At 32.2% G+C, this 19,714-nt stretch overlaps 1 protein-coding gene across 1 annotated transcript; it reads right to left on the bottom strand.

Moving 5' to 3' along the window:
- On the bottom strand, nucleotides 1–19,645 carry LOC134707376 (potassium voltage-gated channel protein Shaw-like). Its single transcript, XM_063567086.1, has 2 exons — nucleotides 18,900–19,645; nucleotides 1–1,952 (listed from the first exon to the last, which is right to left on the bottom strand). The coding sequence occupies exons 1-2, from the start codon at nucleotides 19,407–19,409 to the stop codon at nucleotides 1,095–1,097; spliced, it is 1,368 nt and encodes a 455-aa protein (XP_063423156.1). The 5' UTR covers nucleotides 19,410–19,645; the 3' UTR covers nucleotides 1–1,094.
- Between the last annotated feature and the right edge of the window lie 69 nt (nucleotides 19,646–19,714).

Genomic DNA, 19,714 nt, shown 5'->3' with positions numbered 1-19,714 from the left:
AAATATTGATAATTAGATACATATAAATGTCAAATGAATGTAATGATATTGGAAGTTATGATAATAAAGCACTGTATATATTAGGTTAATATACTCAAAAACTACTCGACACACCATTTGCATCTGATATATTGTAACTTCGTTTCAACATATTAAAGATTCAAACAAAAAATGTAATATTTAGCACATCATTAATCATAAGCGGTGATCTTTCAAACAATTTATATTCATAAAAGAATTCTTAATCTCGTAAAAAAATGGGTGTAATTTTGTATGAGAGTGTTTTTAAGTGTTTTCAAGTTTTCAAGTATTTGAAAAATTCCCATTTGCTTAAACATTCCATTTAATCGTGGAAATCACTATAAAGAAACAAAAAAAATGAACCCTTTTGTTTTTTTAGTAAGGGTATTGTGTTTTAATCGAATTGTGGAATTACCATTAATACATAAATAGATATAGGAAGATGTGGTGTGAGTGCCAATGAGACAGCTCTCCGTCCAAGTAACAATTTAAAAAGTAAACCATGATTATAGGTTAAAATAAACCCTTTATTTCCCTACTAGTTTATCTAATTGCATTTCTCCTTATTCCGTTTTATTTTTATTTTTTTGTTAGTAATAGGACCGTATTAAATCAAGATCTTAGACTAAGTGTACATTGTACATGGTGTATTAAATACGACTAATTGGTACAAAAAGAACCACTGAACTCCAATTCAAATTCAGAAAAAGGGAAGTTCTAATTTTTTTTAACATTTTTAAAAACAGCTACCCATCCAGTACGACGATGAAAGTTTTCAACGACCTTGACTTGGTATAGCCCTTGCACGGTCGGTACCATCCAGTAATCAATCAACCACTACACTTATATCAAAGTCTCATGTCAAAATCAACCCCTTTCATCACTAAAATTATGAGTAATGCCCATCAATGCCATTGTTTGCCTGGCAATTTGTCTAAATCAGATAACATACAAAAATCGTGTATGCCTAATAAAATATGAATCCAATTACTTATCATTGAGGCATTTTAGAATCTAAAGTTAAAATCCACTTTTGATCTACATTGATAAAACATGTACATTTTGGAGCTTTACTACATATCCAGCGTTACAAGTTTTCGTTTTTGTTCAAAATCGTACAGCTCCTTAAATTTTTCACGATCTTTGTTCTTTTGGTAATAGTCGTTGAAATTAGCCACAATCATGGCAACCGGCATTGCGAGAACAATAATTCCACAAGTTGCGCACATGGATCCAATGAGTTGACCTCCAGCTGACTTTGGCACGTGATCCCCGTAACCAACAGTTGTCAAGGTGATAATGGCCCACCACAGACCACTAAGCATGTGAGGAAAAGTTGTTGGTTCTCTATATTCTGCATAGAATATACAACTGGCAAATAAAAGAGCAAATAATAAAACGGTACAGAAAAGAAGAATAAATTCTTTCCAACTCGACCTTAAAGCTAACAACAGAACGTAAAGACCACTAAATTGTCTTGCTAATCGAAAAAATCGGAAGAGACGAAAGACTGTCACGCTGTATGTAACTCCATATAGTATGACGATGTCATACGATAATAAAAACCACTCTGGATTTTGTTCGATTGTAAAACGTATACAAATAGCTACAAATAGAATCACATCCATTATATTCAACCAATCTCTAAAGAATTCTTTTTTGTTTGGACAAATCATTATACGTACAAATAATTCAACGGAGAAAAACCCTGCCAGTAGCAAATCCAAAATTATCATCCATAATGGAAATTCCTTGGTACCCATATCTACCTCCTTTCGGTTGTTTGTATTGATGCGCAAAAGAGCATATATCTCCGTTCTATTCAGATCTGTGTTGAAGTCTCGATCACCTGATCGCAGCTCTGGAATCGTATGAAATATGGCAAGCAAAGCAGATAAAAATACCATCAGGAAATATAGACAGTTGTAAATCTGAAATACAAAATAGACAAATATTTCATTATACAAATATTTTCCATAACAATTGCATAATTCTCAAATGTATAAATTTTCTTAAAAAGATATTTTTAAAATGTTTTCTGATGCTTTGTTCTGATGCATTTTGCGACTATTGCAAGTTTTCCATCCGATCTCGTTTCTTTACCTTTTTTCATGACCATGTTCTCTCTTTTTTTCTCTAAGGACCTAATCTGGTTTGATTTTTGATACTTTTGGTGAGTGTTGAAAAAAAGTCCTAATCCTGAAAACAACACGTACGTTGTTATATACTTTTTTTAACGTGATCTTTTTTGCTAGTCAATCAGATGGTTGGTCGCTGCAGTTACTCTTCATGAGTATTAACCGCTTGTTACCATGCTCTGTTAATTGACAATTATTATATTGTATTTTAAGGATACCAGGAATGATAAGAAAAATATCTTGAATGTATTGTAACGAGTGCGTGATCACATCACCAACCAAAAACCGACTCATCCAAAGAAAAACGACGTACATAAAAGTCAAGCAATTGTGTCAAATAGTAATATTTTATTATGGCACACAGATATAAAATATCTTTTTATATAAAATCGATAAAGGAAATACCCAAGGACATCTTCTATTACATTTTTCCATTATTTACTCTGGCAATTTAGATGATGATTATAGCTTGATTATTTTGATGAACATTTTTATTACAGAAAACATTTAACTGCTACCGTTTTATTTGTTGTTCGAACATCAGAAAATTGAAATCGATTACACAGCAGATCTAACGATATTCGTCACGCAAATCTTCCGAACTGATGGTTGTGAATGTTTGATGATAAATCTTCAATGTTGTCTTCCGAATGGATGGTTCTGAATGTTTGATGATAAATGTTTAATGATGTACTTCAGAAAAGGAGAAAACAACATTTGATAAGGAGGAACAAAATTGTGCAATCGATTGTAGGCTGTACATCATAATTTTATATCGTTTTTCTAATGTCAGAAAACCATCTTTAACATATTGGACCAAAAGCTAAATGAACAGATTAACAAATATGTAACTCTGATCTTCAAGACATAAATCGAAAGGAAAACAATGTCTAAATATCTTCATTTTTATCTATGAGCTCAGTTTTATTTGCTGTAATGACTGTTGTTTTGAAAATAGGAAATATGGGTGTTTACAGTCTTCATAAGCATGATACAAATATTGTAATTTTTATCGGTCTTTTTTCTTTCACACACTTTTAACAATCATAGAAATAAAGTTTAAGGTTTAGGTTTCCAGAATTTAATGACCTAATTAACTTATTAGGTATCCTACTATTTTAAGGTACCACATTATATTCGTTCTCGTTTTTTTTCAACATAAATCTAGCCGTTAGATTTTTGTTTGATGTATTTTACCTTTTATCATATTGGGACCTTTTATAGCTGACCATATGGAATGGGTTTTGCTCATTGATGATATGCTAAGTTATAGTTGCTTTTCATTTCTATGTAACAACATTCCGTCAGCGACAACTTATGCAGTACAAAGCTCCAAATATTGGTACCATATTCCAGAACTTGTATGTTATATCATGATTTCCTTGATAGATGGTTACTGTTCACTAGGAAGCTATTAAACCAAGAGTTCGCAGTGAAGAAGTTGAAATGGCCACTTCGTAATTTTACGGACGCCATCACGAGTTGGTTGTGCGTAATGAAAATATCTGTTTCTAATACCCCGAAAATGACCTACCAAATTAGATTTATCACAGGTTTGTACTTACATCAGCAACACTACGGGTGGAGCATGTGGAGTGGGATTTGCACACCCTTCTGGAGCACCTGAGATAACCACCGGTCTTTGATGGCGTCATTGTGCGTCTATGTTGTGTTTTGTGTACTGTGTGCCTTTATGATCTTTCCCCTTTTTTGCAATGTATTTAGTTTTCTATGTTGTATTTTGTGTACTGTTTGTCTTTTGATCTTTTCCCATTATTGCCATGTATTTATTTTTCTATGTTGTATTTTGTGTACTATGTGTCTTTTGATCTTTTCCCATTATTGCCATGTATTTAGTTTACTATGTTGTATTTTGTGTACTGTGTGTCTTTTGATCTTTTCCCATTATTGCCATGTATTTATTTTTCTATGTTGTATTTTGTGTACTGTGTGTCTTTTGATCTTTTCCCATTATTGCCATGTATTTTGGTTTTTATGTTGTGTTTTGTGTACTGTAAATCTTTGTGATCTTTCCCCTTTATTGTCATGGTTTTTAATTGTCTATGTTGTGTTTTGTGTACTGTAAATCTTTGTGATCTTTCCCCTTTATTGCCATGGTTTTTAATTGTCTATATTGTGTTTTGTGTAACGTTAATCTTTTGATCTTTCCCCTTTATTGCCATGTATTTAGTTTTCTATGTTGTGCTTTGTGTACTGTAAATCTTTTTGATCTTTCCCCTTTATTGCCATGAATTTAGTTTTTTATGTTGTGTTTTGTGTACTGTAAATCTTTGTGATCTTTCCCCTTTATTGTCATAGTTTTTAATTGTCTATGTTGTGTTTTGTATACTGTAAATCTTTGTGATCTTTCCCCTTTATTGCCATGTATTTAGTTTTTTATGTTGTGTTTTGTGTACTGTAAATCTTTGTGATCTTTCCCCTTTATTGTCATGGTTTTTAATTGTCTATGTTGTGTTTTGTGTACTGTAAATCTTTGTGATCTTTCCCTTTTATTGTCATGGTTTTTAATTGTCTATGTTGTGTTTTGTGTACTGTAAATCTTTCTGATCTTTCCCCTTTATTGCCATGTATTTATTTTTTTATGTTGTGTTTTGTGTACTGTAAATCTTTGTGAACTTTCCCCTTTATTGCCATGGGTTTTAATTGTTTATGTTGTGTTTTGTGTACTGTAAATCTTTGTGATCTTTCCCCTTGATTGCCATGTATTTAGTTTTTTATGTTGTGTTTTGTGTACTGTAAATCTTTGTGAACTTTCCCCTTTATTGCCATGGGTTTTAATTGTTTATGTTGTGTTTTGTGTACTGTAAATCTTTGTGATCTTTCCCCTTGATTGCCATGTATTTAGTTTTTTATGTTGTGTTTTGTGTACTGTAAATCTTTAAGATCTTTCCCCTTTATTGCCATGGTTTTTAATTGTCTATGTTGTGTTTTGTGTAATGTTTGTCCTTTTATCTTTGTCTTCTTTATTCATGGCGTTTTCAGTTTTTTTTATCGACCTTTGAGTTTGCATGTCCCTTTGAGATCTTACGCCTTACTTTTGTATCTACCTTATTTGTAAATGAATGATAGTTTTCATTTTGTCAATCATATCTCATTGTTATACAAATGTAATGCAAGTATTAGTGTGGATCTTGGATACCTGGATAATACAAACGTAGAGTTTTTAAGCTCTGGAGAATCTACAGTGTCAGTAACTTGCGTATATACAAAAATTGAAACATTCGTGTTTTCTGTTATAGGGGAATTCACAAAAATGGTGAGCTCCGAGGAAAATTCAAAACGGAAAGTTCCTAATCAAATGGCAAAATCAAAAGCCCAAGGATAACAACTGATATATTCCTGACTTGGTACAGACATTTTCTTATGTAGAAAATGGTGGATTGAACCTGATTTTATAGCTAGCTGAACCTCACATGTGTATGACCGTCGCATTCCATTATATTGACAACGACGCGTGAACAAAACAAACATAAAAAAGTATTGCAACACTTCCATGAAAACAATGTAAAATGACATGATTGTAGAATGAGTATAATTTGGGTTCTGCTAAACACTTTTGATCCGTTTCTGGTTTTAAATTGAATTCATGGTATTAACTTACTTTTCATATAATATTGATGCTGCACTGAAATATGACATAACAGCTGCACTGAAATAGTTTTTTGCACTTTTCATATACAAATAAAAATACACATTTTGCAGGACTATTTTTTTTCCAAAACATTGGTTCTGCAACAAATACAGTTTTTAATCCATGAAACTCATTCAGAACTTTTCGAATGTAAGTACAAATTCAATTTTAAACCATAAACGGATCAAATATATTTGGTAAAACCCAAATTATACACATTCAACAATCATGTCATTTTACATTGTTTTCGATGGAAGTGTTGCATTATTTTTTTCCAGGTCACAGTGTATAGGTATAAATGTCAAAAATACAGCAGTCATTGTCACTGGTGACATTGTCAACAATGTGCTATAATCCTAATAAAAAATTAAAAAACACCATACAAAGTGTTTGATAAAGTATCATCTTATGACCACAAAATCCATATCAATTTTATTTTATAAATATAAAAAATACTAGAACACACCCGTGATATCGCGGGTCCGTGACTGAATTAAGGTATATAACTATGCGCAAGCCTTATTTTAGTATTAGTATTGTCATCTGATAAAGTCATGCCGATTATAAGATACACAGTTTTTCTCTGCTTTCAAATCTCTCTGTTTGAACCCGTCGAACTGGAACAATTATTGGTAATATTAATTATTGGGAAAACAAAAGGTCCTGGAATGGAGTATTTTTTAATCAACATCATTGTCCTATATTAGTTATAAATAAAGATGAATTCTTTGATTCGCTGTTTTACGTCATGTATGCCCACTAACAAATTGAAAACTGTTCCTCATTTTTAGTTTAGTTTAAACATATTTTATTTACTCAAAGTAAAATGGATTGGACACAAGTAAGCCATACTTATGAAGTCCGCTCCGAATGACAATAATTTACAATACAATATTAATATGAGCATGCAATATCAAAATAAACAATATTTTACGAGTCTATCAATTGAGAAAAACAAATGAAACAGAAGTAGATGTAAACATTGAAAACGTTGATGATGATGATGATGATGATGACGTGAATTTAACGTAAATACATTTTCTACATAACAAGAAATCTCTCAGACCTTTTGATAAATTCGAATACGTGTTTGAATATATTCACATTTTGTTCATACGAGAGATTCGGATTACCAGATGTAAGTAACTTAACATTTAATATAAGGTCATCAGGAAGCCATCTTAGATTATTCATCAGAATTTCTCTCTGGTGTATATATAAAGAGCAGTCGAAAAGGAAATGGTGTACAGTCTCAATGTTACATCCACAAAAGCAAGATGGATCAGCAATTATATTGACTCTAAACAAGTCATAGTTCAAGAAAGATGAGTAGCATCTGAATTGTGTTAAAATCATATTTAGTTTCCTCGGTCCATATAGAAAGTGTTTTGGTACATCTTTATTTGTGGTATTTAACCTTTTTAATTGGTTTTTAAACTTTGCTATAGAGTCTGATTTTCGAAGGGACAAATCGGTATGATTCCATAGGTTAATAGTTGATTGTATAAAAGATTCTTTAGTAAGAGATAATCTACAAAAAGGAACAATGATGTCATTGCCATTTCTCAAGGGATATGTAGTTGTGCTCTGTACACTAGGTGGAACAAGTTTGCATAGATAATCCGGAGCTTGGTTATGTTGAATGTTATAAAACATTTGTAATTTTCGTCTTTTCCTCCTGTCAGCTAAAGTTTCCCACCCAATTTCCTCATACAGAATTTCAGATTTTGTAAATATAGGCAAACCAGTAACTATTCTAGCAGCTTCTAGCTGCAAACTTTCAAGTTTATTAACATATCCTATCCCGCAATTATCCCAAACTTCAGTTGCATATTCAAAAATTGGTCTTATAAATACTAAATAGAGTTTTTCTAAGTTTTTCCTACAAAGCTGATACTTGAGTTTTCTCAGGATATTTAGATGTTTCGTAACACTGATAATCAGATTGTCTATATGACTGTTCCACCGAGCATCAGAGCAAAACGTTACCCCAAGGTGTTTGTGACATTTTGTTATAGGGATTTCTTTATCATTTAAGCAGAATTTTAAAACGGGTGCATCTTTATTTGAAAAAATCATTATTTCTGTTTTGTCTGGATTAAAAGACATTAGCCACCTCCGTGACCACTCGTTTAGCTCTTCGAGGTCACGATCAATAACAGTTTTTATTTGCTCTTGGTCGTTCCCCGAGTAATTAAACGAAGTGTCATCCGCATAGAGTCTAGTTAGAGATGTGAGTTTCTCTGCAATGTCATTTATATATATTATGAATAATAAGGGACCAAGTACTGAGCCTTGAGGTACTCCAGCTGAAAGACTGCAAAATGAGGATGATGATGTATTAATCACAACTTTTTGTTGCCTATCACAAAGATAACTCTCAAACCAGTTAAGTAGATTACCATGTATTCCGTAAGCTTTCATTTTATGCAAGAGTCCTCTATGCCAAACCTTGTCAAAAGCTCTCGAAAAATCACAAAAGACAAAACAATTTATTTCCTTCTTTTCTAGTGAGTTAAGAATACAATTATACATTTCTAATAGCTGATGTACAGTTGAATTTTTTGGCAAAAATCCAGACTGATATTCATAAATTAATTTATTCATATGTAAATGATTATATACATGTTTAAAGACAATTCGTTCCATGATTTTACCTACACAGCTTATTAACGAAATTGGTCTATAGTTTGAAGGTAATGACGAATCACCTTTCTTAAAAATAGCAATAACATTTGCAATCTTCCAGCTAGACGGATACTTACATTGTTGGAGGGATTTATTTAATATTATTTGTAAAGGAACCGCCACTTTCTTAGGGCAAATTTTCAGCATTCTGTGACTAATCAAATCTGGTCCTGATGCCTTATTCGGATCAATAGTTTTAATAATATCAATTATTTCATTTTGATTTATGTATAAATTTTGAATATAAGTATTGGTTTTTTCTTTAAACTCTGGAATGGGAACATTTTCTTCCTCGAGTTTAGATATCAAACCAAAGTATTTGTTCAATAAGTCACACTTCTCGCTATCCTCATAAACTATGTCACTGAACTCCTCATCTTTTATTATGTTTTGTAGAGGAGGAATATTATTTGAACTCTTATTCGACTTTATCAACATTTTCATTATTTTCCAATAGTTTTTTGAATTTGGGGCATTACTCAATATAAGGTTATCTAAATTAGTTTCAAATCTTTCCTTGGCAAGTTTTTTTAAATTGTTAACTCTGTTTCTCTGTTTCTTGTACTTCGCAATATCCGATTCTCTTTTAAATTTCAGGGCATATTTTCTAAAACGGTCTCGTTTTCGAATTTCTCGTTTTAATTCACCATTAAACCATGGTTTATCAGAACTACGTATAGTAACTAATTTAGTGGGAATGCACTCCCTCGCGATATTTAAGAATGTTTCAGTAAATATTCCAGATAGTTCGTCCACGTCTTTATTATCAGGAAGCAGTGCATTCCAGTCTACGTCGTCCATTTTTTCTGAGAATTTAACTTTGTCAACTTTTTCATATATCCAAATTTCTCTTTTATACGAACGTGTAATAGGTGTCGGACACTCGAGAAAAATTATTGGCGCATCGTGGTCACTTATATTAGAAGGCGTTGGTAAAACATCTGAGATAAAGTACGACAAAGTGTCACTTAAAATAATGGGATCAAGTAGTGTGCTACTGTGATTTGTCACTCGAGTTGGTTTATCAATAACATTTCGTAAATTAAATATATTTAAGATTTCAATTAATTTGTTGTTTTGCGCCTTGAATAAATCACTGTTCAAATCACCCGTAATCACAATATTTTCATTGAATTGATAAGCCAATCCTATTGCATGATTTAAGCGTGTCCAATAATGACCGTCGTTCGATTCGGGAGGTCGATAGGTATTGCAGAGTAAGAATGTTTGACCTTTCGCACGGATTTCAACCCAGAGAGTTTCATCTGATTGATTTTCAAGATCATTTCTACGGAGAATACCAATATCGTCTTTAACATAGATGAGAAGGCCGCCGCCAAAATTGTTACGATCTTTTCTGATGATTTTGTTTGAAAATGAATTAAGTTCGATGTCTTTGTCGCATATATTTGGATCTAGGTGAGTCTCTGTGAGAGTTAAAATATCAAATTCATCGCTGAAATTGTCTAAAAACTTTAGTTTATTCCTTATACTACGGATATTTAAAGTGCATATAGAAATAGTTTTTTCATTGACCGTTAAAGGTGTATTCGATTCCTTCATTTCACAAGGACCAGGATTTGTTTCAATATTCCCTATAATTAGGATTAAGTGAAGTACAAAAAACAGAAAAACTATGTCGATGTTTGGATTTACTGATTGTAGAAGAAAAAGTGAGAAGATTAAACAAGTACAGCGTAAGTTGTTTATCAATATTTCGTAATATGAACTTGACCGAAAGTCGAAAAATTTAAAAGTCTTTTTTCTTGTCATATGAAATGAACCTATGGCTGCCCTATAGTCTTCTATACTGTTACCCATTTGGGTTCAGTATAGCAAATAAGTTAAAGCAGTTGGCAGCCACACGATCCAAGCATACATACAAATACACATACAGCAGCATCATCATCATCATAGAAACAAAATGAAAAAATATATACAAAATAACACAAAGTATAAACAAAATTGAAAGAGAAAAATACAAATAGATGTGGAAAGTCATTTTTGTTGGCTATGGGATTTATATACAAATTACATAAATAGGGATGATGAAGATATGTTTACAACATTCTTACTTTGAAGTTGGGGTAAATTTTGGATATATAAATAATTTTAACATTATGTTATTAAAGCGAAATACGGTGAAGAGAGAAATACAAACGATACTTATACCTCAACATGATTTTACTCTGAAGTATTGAATGATATATAAATGTAAGATACATGCATGTGGACTGTTCACCCCCCCCCCCCCCCAAAAAAAAAAATAATCCTACATTGTAGTTTATGTTAACACCATTAATCAATTGGCCTTGTTTATTTACGTTTTTACATGATGGAATTGAAACGAAAACTACATTATCAATTTAGACTTGAATAAAAAGAACAATTGGAATAATAGTAAGTAAAACGGGACATTTTTTTTTTTGTGTGATAGCATTACTAATATGTGTACGTGGATGCTACTACCAAGCATCCAATTTTAATCTGAAATTACTTCTTTTTTTTTTTACAGTACCGGTATAACATTACATAAAATATAATATAACATGTTTAGGAAATGACTTGGGTGTATATTCGCATTCAAAGGAACACGTCTTGATATACATATTATTGAGACAATAACCTATAAATACAACCCACAATAGAGACTATATTTGGACTATAATAACTGTTGTTAATAAGTTACATAATATACAATTTTGTTGTCAAATTAACATGCATGATAATCAAAATTTACATATCCTTTTTTTTTTTTTAAGTATTAGTAGGACTGGTGATTTATTCAAAAGCGATTTTTTTTTTTTTATTTAACATGGAAAATCATAAACTTTATGCTTTATAGAAGTTTTTGAGAAATAAACCATGATTGGTTATAGATATATAAAATTAAAGAAAAAAGCTGTCCTGGAGAGATACTGACACTGACTGTTTAAAACATTTTTGAACGCTTTAACATTGACTGTCTTATAATCAAATAGCATTATGCCGATTGGTTATACAAAAAATTGGATGAAATTGATTTGTTTTGCAATATTTAGCACAAATATTGAGTTACTGTATTAAGACTGAAACCACAGATTCACAACCAAATAGGACATACAAAGTTGTAGCAAATCTACACATAGTCTCGACATTGTCAGAGAAAGTAAATATGAACTTATGGTCTTTGACCTGGTATAGGTTCACTAGCTCGTGCCTCAGTTTGATCATCTTGGTCTCTCATTGGACGGCGAAGAGCATGAATGTCCTCCCATTCAGTTATTATTTTTTTCTGGCTATTTTCTGTTCTTTTAGCAAAGATTTTTCCATCAGCAGTCCAGTAGGCAATTATGTTACCATCATATTTCATCTGGGCTAATGATTGTACCAATGTGGTTCGAAATTTGGTCAAATTTTCGGTGATAAATGTACCATTTTCATTATATTTTAGTAGTTTTTTATTCGAATAGACCAGATGCTTTTTCCGGTACGAAACAAATCTAGCGATAATTTGCGATTTGCCATTTCGTGCCTTCCCTATTACATGGGTCCTGCCAATATCATTGATGTTGATGTCAAGATTCATTTTGTTTTGGCAGATATCAAGTATCAAATGGTCAGTGTTCACTGGGTGTTTGATTTTACCTTGTTCATCAATAGGGACTGGAACATTATGGAATCTGACGCTGGTTCGTCTGGAGTATTGCTCCTGATTTTCAAGTCGAGTCTCGAGATCTTTTATTGCATTACATTGTGCATCGAGCTCCTTGTCCTGTTCCTTGATTTGATCAATACGATCTTTGCAACACTTTTCTAGGCGGTTTACTTGTATGAACAGTTTACAAATATTTTGATAGTTATTTGCAATTTCTTTTTCTTGACTGATTATTTTTTCAGACATGGCATTTTTAGTCTTGTTATCTTAGAAAGTCTTACTGATTAAAATACTACAATAGGTAGCTATTTGACAATTTAGTAGTGTCAATCCTGTGATTATGACCCGTGTATATGGCATATCAACCCTGAATACACCGTTTGGTGGTGCGCCTGTCAGATGCGGAACGTACAGATTAGGTAATAGGTAACAGTTGAATATACTATTTGTATCGGTATCGGACTCGACCCGGAACTTCTTAATTATTGGCAATATTAATTACGTGGAAAACAAAAGGGCCTGGAGTGGTGTAATTTTCAATCTACACCTTTGTACTATATTAGTGATATATAAAGTTGAATTCTTTGATTCGTCGTTTTTACGTGATGACGGCTGAAAAATTGGACTTCGTAATTTTAGTATTATAGATACGTGGGTTGTATTCAGAGAGGAAGCCATCAAACAACATGATTGAATTAATAGGAACACCTATGGCTTTGAGTGAAAGATACATGTGAGCGTTTTCATCTTGTGCCAAACACTAATAATCCCCTAGAGATGATACTTTACCAACAATAAACATATTCCTATGCGAACAATTTCTTTTAATAACTACGACAATATGTTGACTATATTCCAGATCTTTGATAACATATTGATTTCTGATTGGTCTAATATGATTCTGCAAGATCCCAATCTTTCATTATGGTTGGTTTAAACTGGTTTTGCAAGATCCCAATCATTAATTGTGGGTGGTTTACACTGGTTTTGTAATAACCCAATTATTCAGGGTTATCTAAGAACAATAAAAATACATATACATAGTAATATACTGTATAAATATTCCCATATGACCATTAAACAGTTCCACTAACATATTTTTTAATTTTTCTGACAAAAAGCAATTATAGAATTATATGCATTGTTCTTATATTTTAGAGTTTTAAAAAAGCATTAACCCAACTGATAATATTGCATAATTAACTAAAAGTAATAACACTGCTAGACATGCCGGACTTCCAAGGTATTGTTGAAACGGTTTAGGATTGTTGGTCCTCAATGCGCTTCAACGTCGTACTTTATTTGGTCTTTTTAACATTTTTTATTCGAGCGTCACCGATGGGTCTTTTTTTTTTTAGACAAAACGCACGTCTGGCGCAAATTCAAAATTTAAATCCTGTTACATGTGTAACTGTGATGGTATTGAGTATGTTTGAAGTACATTGAACCATTTGCTCTAAGAAATAGATAGAAAATCAAAACACCATTAAATGCGATTTGTTTTGCAGACATTTAAGATTGAATTATTTATTGTGTTTATATGTGTCAATATTATTGATCATTTTGACCAGTATTGCAAGGTTGTTAATTAAGTATGTCGAAGTTTTCTTTAAATTTTCTACGAGTATTGGATTTTTACATTTTTGTTCGATATCAACTATAATCCTAGTTTTGATGACACGGAACATCCCTGAATCCTTAACAGATTGTAAATGATTAAACGTAATACATAGAGATAGTAATCGACTTCTTTTAGAAAATGTCAGTTTTGGGTTTATAATAATGGCATAAATAATAAAAACATGAAATGCATGAGGGAAATATAGCAAGTTCTATTTCACACAGGGTAACATTTATTAAAGCTTTGTATGACAATTTATAATTGTGGTATTTCGAGTTAATTGATATTCGTTAATTTATTCAATGATTATTACAACTGGGGTTGAATTGTTTGTGAAGCGTATAATCTCCAATGACAGACGCTGTAATGACATTTGATTCAAAATTCATGAGGTTTTTATTGCCGATATTTTAATATAGGGTGTTGCTCGTTCATACTTTTTTCATTTGATATGTGATCGATGCTTGATAGTCAATCTTTTGCAATTATGGACAACGATGAAATTTTTCTATACTAAGTAATTCTTTTTACATTCCAATTTCCACGCAATAATGTCCAGGGATATTGTTTGATATTATCAACGTCATTATTCGGTCATTGGTTTTATTTGGTTTAAACTGTTATTTTTTTCTTTACATGACTATAGTGTCATCGAAGTTTACTGATACAGTTTACACAGGCCTACATTGACTTATTATTGTCAACTTTATAGCAGTGAGACGAACTATGTATTGCATATATCATACCGACTATCTGATACATTTACTACTTCTAACTATGCACATTTAACAAAAACCTTGTATAGTGCAAAAAAAAGACTATTACTCGTTCACCCACCGTGCATTTTAAATTTACGACCAGCCCGTGACTTTTAACAACTAATTGAATTCTCTTAAATCTTTAGACAGCAACATATTGTCATATCTTATATTTCTTTGAAGTTCATAAATATGTCATAGCTGACATATTTTACCATACAGAGCAGCCTTATAGCAATTTTTTTTTATATAATTAAAGAGTAAATTACAAAATAAAGCATTTTCGTTATTTTCTGTTGTAGTTATAAAAAAGCACGACTCACGATTTGAACGCATAAACCGAATTTCAAATATTTCATTACATTTCTCTAATGTCTGTGCTTTTTTCACATTTCTTGTGCGATGTGAGAAACATATTTCTCTTATTTTGGAGCTATTTTCATATTTCCTGACCGGTGTGAGAAAAATAGTTCAGTCTCCTCACTAGTGAAAAATCTGTTCTCGCCAAATGATTTGTTGAAATTTAATTGTGACGTTAAATTTTCTTGTTTTCTTCTGAATTTTCTTATTGTGACGTCATGAAAAAAGACGACCATCCATGATGACGTCACATCAAAAGTACACAACTTTCCTCAAATTTTTTAAAAGGAAGGATTAAAATCATTAGAGAAACAGATTCCACCACTTTAACTTGTGTGTATTACGATATTTCTCAACTCTCAACAGTTCAATTTTAATTATTTAAAAAGCTCAGCAAGCCTCGCGCTTTGAATATTAAAATTTAACTGTCTTGAGTGGAAAAATATCTTAATATACTTGTTGCAGTTGTAGAATCTATATTTCTCCTCTCAAGTTAACTACTAGTATCTGTTTCCCGCAAATGATTGGTCGAAATGTAATTATGACGTTAAATGCTCTTCTGAATTGCCTATTGTAACGTCCGGACAAAAGGCGACCATGCCTGCTGACGTCGCATATAAAGAACACAGTCTTCTACAAATCTTTGAAAAGGAAGGAACAAAAATCATTAGAGAAAATTACAGACTCCACCACGATAACTCGTGTATTACGATATTTCTCCATTCTCAACAGTTTGATTTTTATTATTTAAAATACTCGACAAGCCTCGCGATTTAAATATCAAAATTTAGAACGTAGAACCACACGTAAACCTATCGTAAACTGATACTATCATCGTAAGTTAAGAAGGCTTTGTGAAACGGTGGCCTGGAGTGGAGAAATACCGTAACACACGTGTTGCATTAATGGAATTAATGTATGTATGATAGACTATTTGTCCCATCTGAATGACATTGTTTATTCTATGCGCTCTTAATTTATATGTCGCATCATTCATGCAAAGCCTCCATATGCAGTTAATCTTTTCAAGTTGATATGATTTGATTGAACGTTCGTTTTAACATGATCATGTTTTACTTGAAACAGGGTTGATGCTCACAAGGAAGTTTCTGAATCTAATTGTAAAGTTGAATTCAAAGACTTCGCAGATATACCAACGCCATCAATATATAGATGAACGTTACACAAGGAAGCTATTAAACAAAGAGTTCCAAATGGTAAAGTTGAAATCATCCCTTTGTAAATTTTACGGACGCCATCACGAGTTGGTTGACCGTTATGGAATAACCGTTTCACAAATGATATCGGATATGTGCCTTAAGTCGTAACTACTACCCCCTTCCCTTTCATGAATGTGACCTACCGAATTAGACTTTTTACCGGATGTGTAATCACATAAGCAACACGACGGGTGCCACATGTGGAGCAGGATCTGCTTACCCTACCGGAGCACCTGCGATCACCCCCAGTTTTTGGTGGGGTTCGTGTTGTTTATTCTTTAGTTTTTATGTTGAACTATGATGGTGGTGGGGTTCGTGTTGTTTATTCTTTAGTTTTCTATGTTGTGTCAAATGTACTATTGTTTTTCTGTTTGTCTTTTTCATTTTTAGCCATGGCGTTGTCAGTTTGTTTTAGATTTATGAGTTAGACTGTCCCTTTGGTACATTTCATCCCTCTCTTCTTTTACTAAATATCTGTGTCGCATATAGCCATGGATATAGCAACAATCACGTACCTTTCTTTCGATTATGATATCACAGAGCTAGAAGTAAAATTTTCACTGAAAATGCATTTGCTAAGAGTGACCAGATGGGTGTAATATGTGGAACAATAGCATCGATGGTTGGGTGTGTGTTGTTCATTGTGTAGTGTTTTGTGGACCGGTGATGCTCTTTTTTTCGTTTTTATTTTTTTCCATGGTATTGTGTTTTTTTTCTGTTACGATAGATTGTTTATGTACTTCAAACCAACATTCCTTTCTTTGTGATTTCTTTTCTAGTAAACCCTTGGATCTTGTAGATGTTGAGTTATGTTAAGTGTTTTCGAGTATTATGTACATTTCTTGTGTATTATATCACAATTATGTTGTTGTTTCTTAATGAAGAGAATTATCACAGTAAACTTTTAGTTATATTAACGCAAGATGTCTTTACATACCATCAATTATAAATATAAAGTACTAACTAGTTTTGAACTTCCCTTGTATTTGTTTTTTGATTTTATCTTGATAGTAAGAAGTGAATATTTCTAAGTATTATTTTAAGGTTAACAACAAAACTGTGGAACTTGCTTCACAATTGACGATCGTACTTTTAAAACAATCCATTCGTTACTCTATGTGTTTATTGATGAACCTTCTTCGTTTACTTTTAGCGCATAAGCTGCTCTATTCTTTATACATGTATCAAGCAACCTGTTATTTTCATTTTTTTTTATTCTATTTGTTTTCTATTCTTAATTTTCTTGCCCTTTATTCTTCACGTCGTGCCCATGATTCTCTACTTTGTAAACCCAATTCAGATCCTTGGTTATCCATACAACACTTTGAAGGATAAATACAGTTATCATATACTACAAGCTTCCATTGATTCTCTTTGGTCGTGATATAGGATAATGCATATATTTACACCATTACTTTCATATACAGTCTTACTTCAAAAATCTTTAAATCCATGTAACTTGACTTCTTTGAGAAGTAAATAGTTCCCGCTTTGAAATATTATTGTGCAATGTAACATACATATAAACTTTTGCCAAAATATGCGAAAGATATCAAAGGGAAATTTAAAACCCATAAGTCAAAGATAAATTTACCTATGAATTCGGTATTTGTTTTATTTTACCATTTGACAACGTCATGGCAAACACGAAAGACGCCGAAAAGACTAAATACTACTTAAAAATCATTAAGACTGGACAACATGAACCTCAACAATAACGAACTCAAGGGTGGGATATCAGGTGTGCCACTAGGGACAAACGGAAGGTTGTATAAAGGAAGTGCACATTTGGTGATTAGTCTTATTGCGTTAACGTTCTGTCACAATCGAAAAAAAGAGGATAGGATTTTGGTCAGACCTCTTTTCCAATGACAGTTTGACCTATCTGCTTATGTTTTCTTTTGCTCGACGCACTCTTCATCAAGAAAAAACCGTTTTAACCAAAGATATTTATTACATTTTGTTTTACTAGAACTGGTTAGAAACCACTGCAAGTTGAATGTTAGTTCGATAAATTTCAAAATTACTAAGAAACTCAGGTTACAAATCTTAAGATAAATTGTGCTATTCTTTTTTGTTCCGATTTGCTGATATAGAATTCCTTTATGTGTCTACGTATTTATAAATTCCTGGCTATCCAATGTTTATATATGAGCGTTCTTGAAAAGGCAAATCAAGATGATTGTACGAAATTTATAAGTTTTCTATTTTCAAACATTTGTCTCTACACGTTTTAGAAACAATTTAAAATGAAATTTAAATACAGAATGATTATTATTTTCGTAGCTGAGTAATATGAAGAGGTTGATACATTAAGGAAATTATAAATATTGTTTTAACCATTTTTGGGGCCAAACATAGTTCTAAATGACCTACTGTTTATTCATTAGCATAACAAAATAAGCATACAAGTAGGACATTGGGCAATCATTAGACATACACACATCATTGCATATATCTATAGTTTTTGGTATATAACATTTCTTTATTTAAAAGTCGCGGGAAAATCGAATCGAATTTCTGTTTATCAGAACAGAAATAAGAATTAAAATTCGTACTTCAATTTAGAATGTTTTGTCGATATTCATAAATAATATCAGCAAATTGACAACTACGTTTGCTAAGCTGATCTTCATTTTAGATATTTGATTTAGTATTAAGTATGACGATCAACCGTAAATAATGATTAATCTGACAAAAACACGTTGTCTCTCATGATTAACAAATCTTTTGATCTTTAGTGATTTGTACTATAATGCTCAAAATGGAGTAAGCAATTGATTTGTTGCTAAATTGAAAATTACCTGTGCTATTGTGGAAGACCGTGGATTGGATAGACATCTCCAGAATTTACTTCGCAGGTTAAGCGACTGATCGGAAGGATTACTAACGTCCAAATCACTTTTGCTATCGCTAGTATTCAGTGATATATGTCCCTGAGTGAATTCACTTCCCTCATCTAAAGTTCGACGAAGATTTTGTATAACTATGTCATCATTGCTATATTTAACATATGTAGAGTAACAACATTCTGAGATTGCACTGACTGAGAGTCCCCAGTAACGTAACTCTTGATGCCATAATCCACTACAAACATGACTTGGAAAATGAAGAATGTCATTTCGATAAAAATCTAAGATTGTATTAAATAAATCTGGATTACGATCAAAGAAATAATAATTTTTACGTTTCCGGTAATATGGAGAGCTGTCACTCAGAGAACCAAGTTTAGTAGTAGGATATTTACTTAAAGTTTCCCGAAATGTAACAAATAATGTCCCTCCAACATTCAATGTTATCTCATCTTCCTCCATTCTTAGTAAATACCAACACACACCGGTATCGATCCTTCTTACACAACGTTGACATTTTATCTAATTAGAACACAGAGCAAGCTAATAGCACTATCGCTAACAGCTCAAGCAAATGAAATATTTATTGATTAATCTAAGCAAAAGCAATGTCCTGACACCAAACAGTGACACCTGTAGTTAATGTATCTATTTAAAAGAAAGCGGTGAGAGCTGCACAGACTAATGAAACATGAGAAATGTATCAGCTACGTCAACGTGTGTATGACCATTAGGGAAAAGGCACTAGAGATTATGCGTTTAGATAG

Source organism: Mytilus trossulus, chromosome 2 (genome assembly GCF_036588685.1).
Source record: "Mytilus trossulus isolate FHL-02 chromosome 2, PNRI_Mtr1.1.1.hap1, whole genome shotgun sequence".
Lineage (NCBI taxonomy): Eukaryota > Metazoa > Mollusca > Bivalvia > Mytilida > Mytilidae > Mytilus > Mytilus trossulus.
This window is presented reverse-complemented; position numbering and strand designations above follow the sequence as displayed.

What these genes read in the sequence shown, in the direction of transcription:
- LOC134707376 (XM_063567086.1), bottom strand. Translation starts at nt 19,409, where the DNA reads ATGGAGGAAGATGAGATAACATTGAATGTTGGAGGGACATTATTTGTT. An exon ending in GGTCTTCCACAATAGCACAG is followed by an intron (nt 1,953 to 18,899) that starts GTAATTTTCAAT and finishes TTTGTATTTCAG; the next exon opens with ATTTACAACTGTCTATATTT.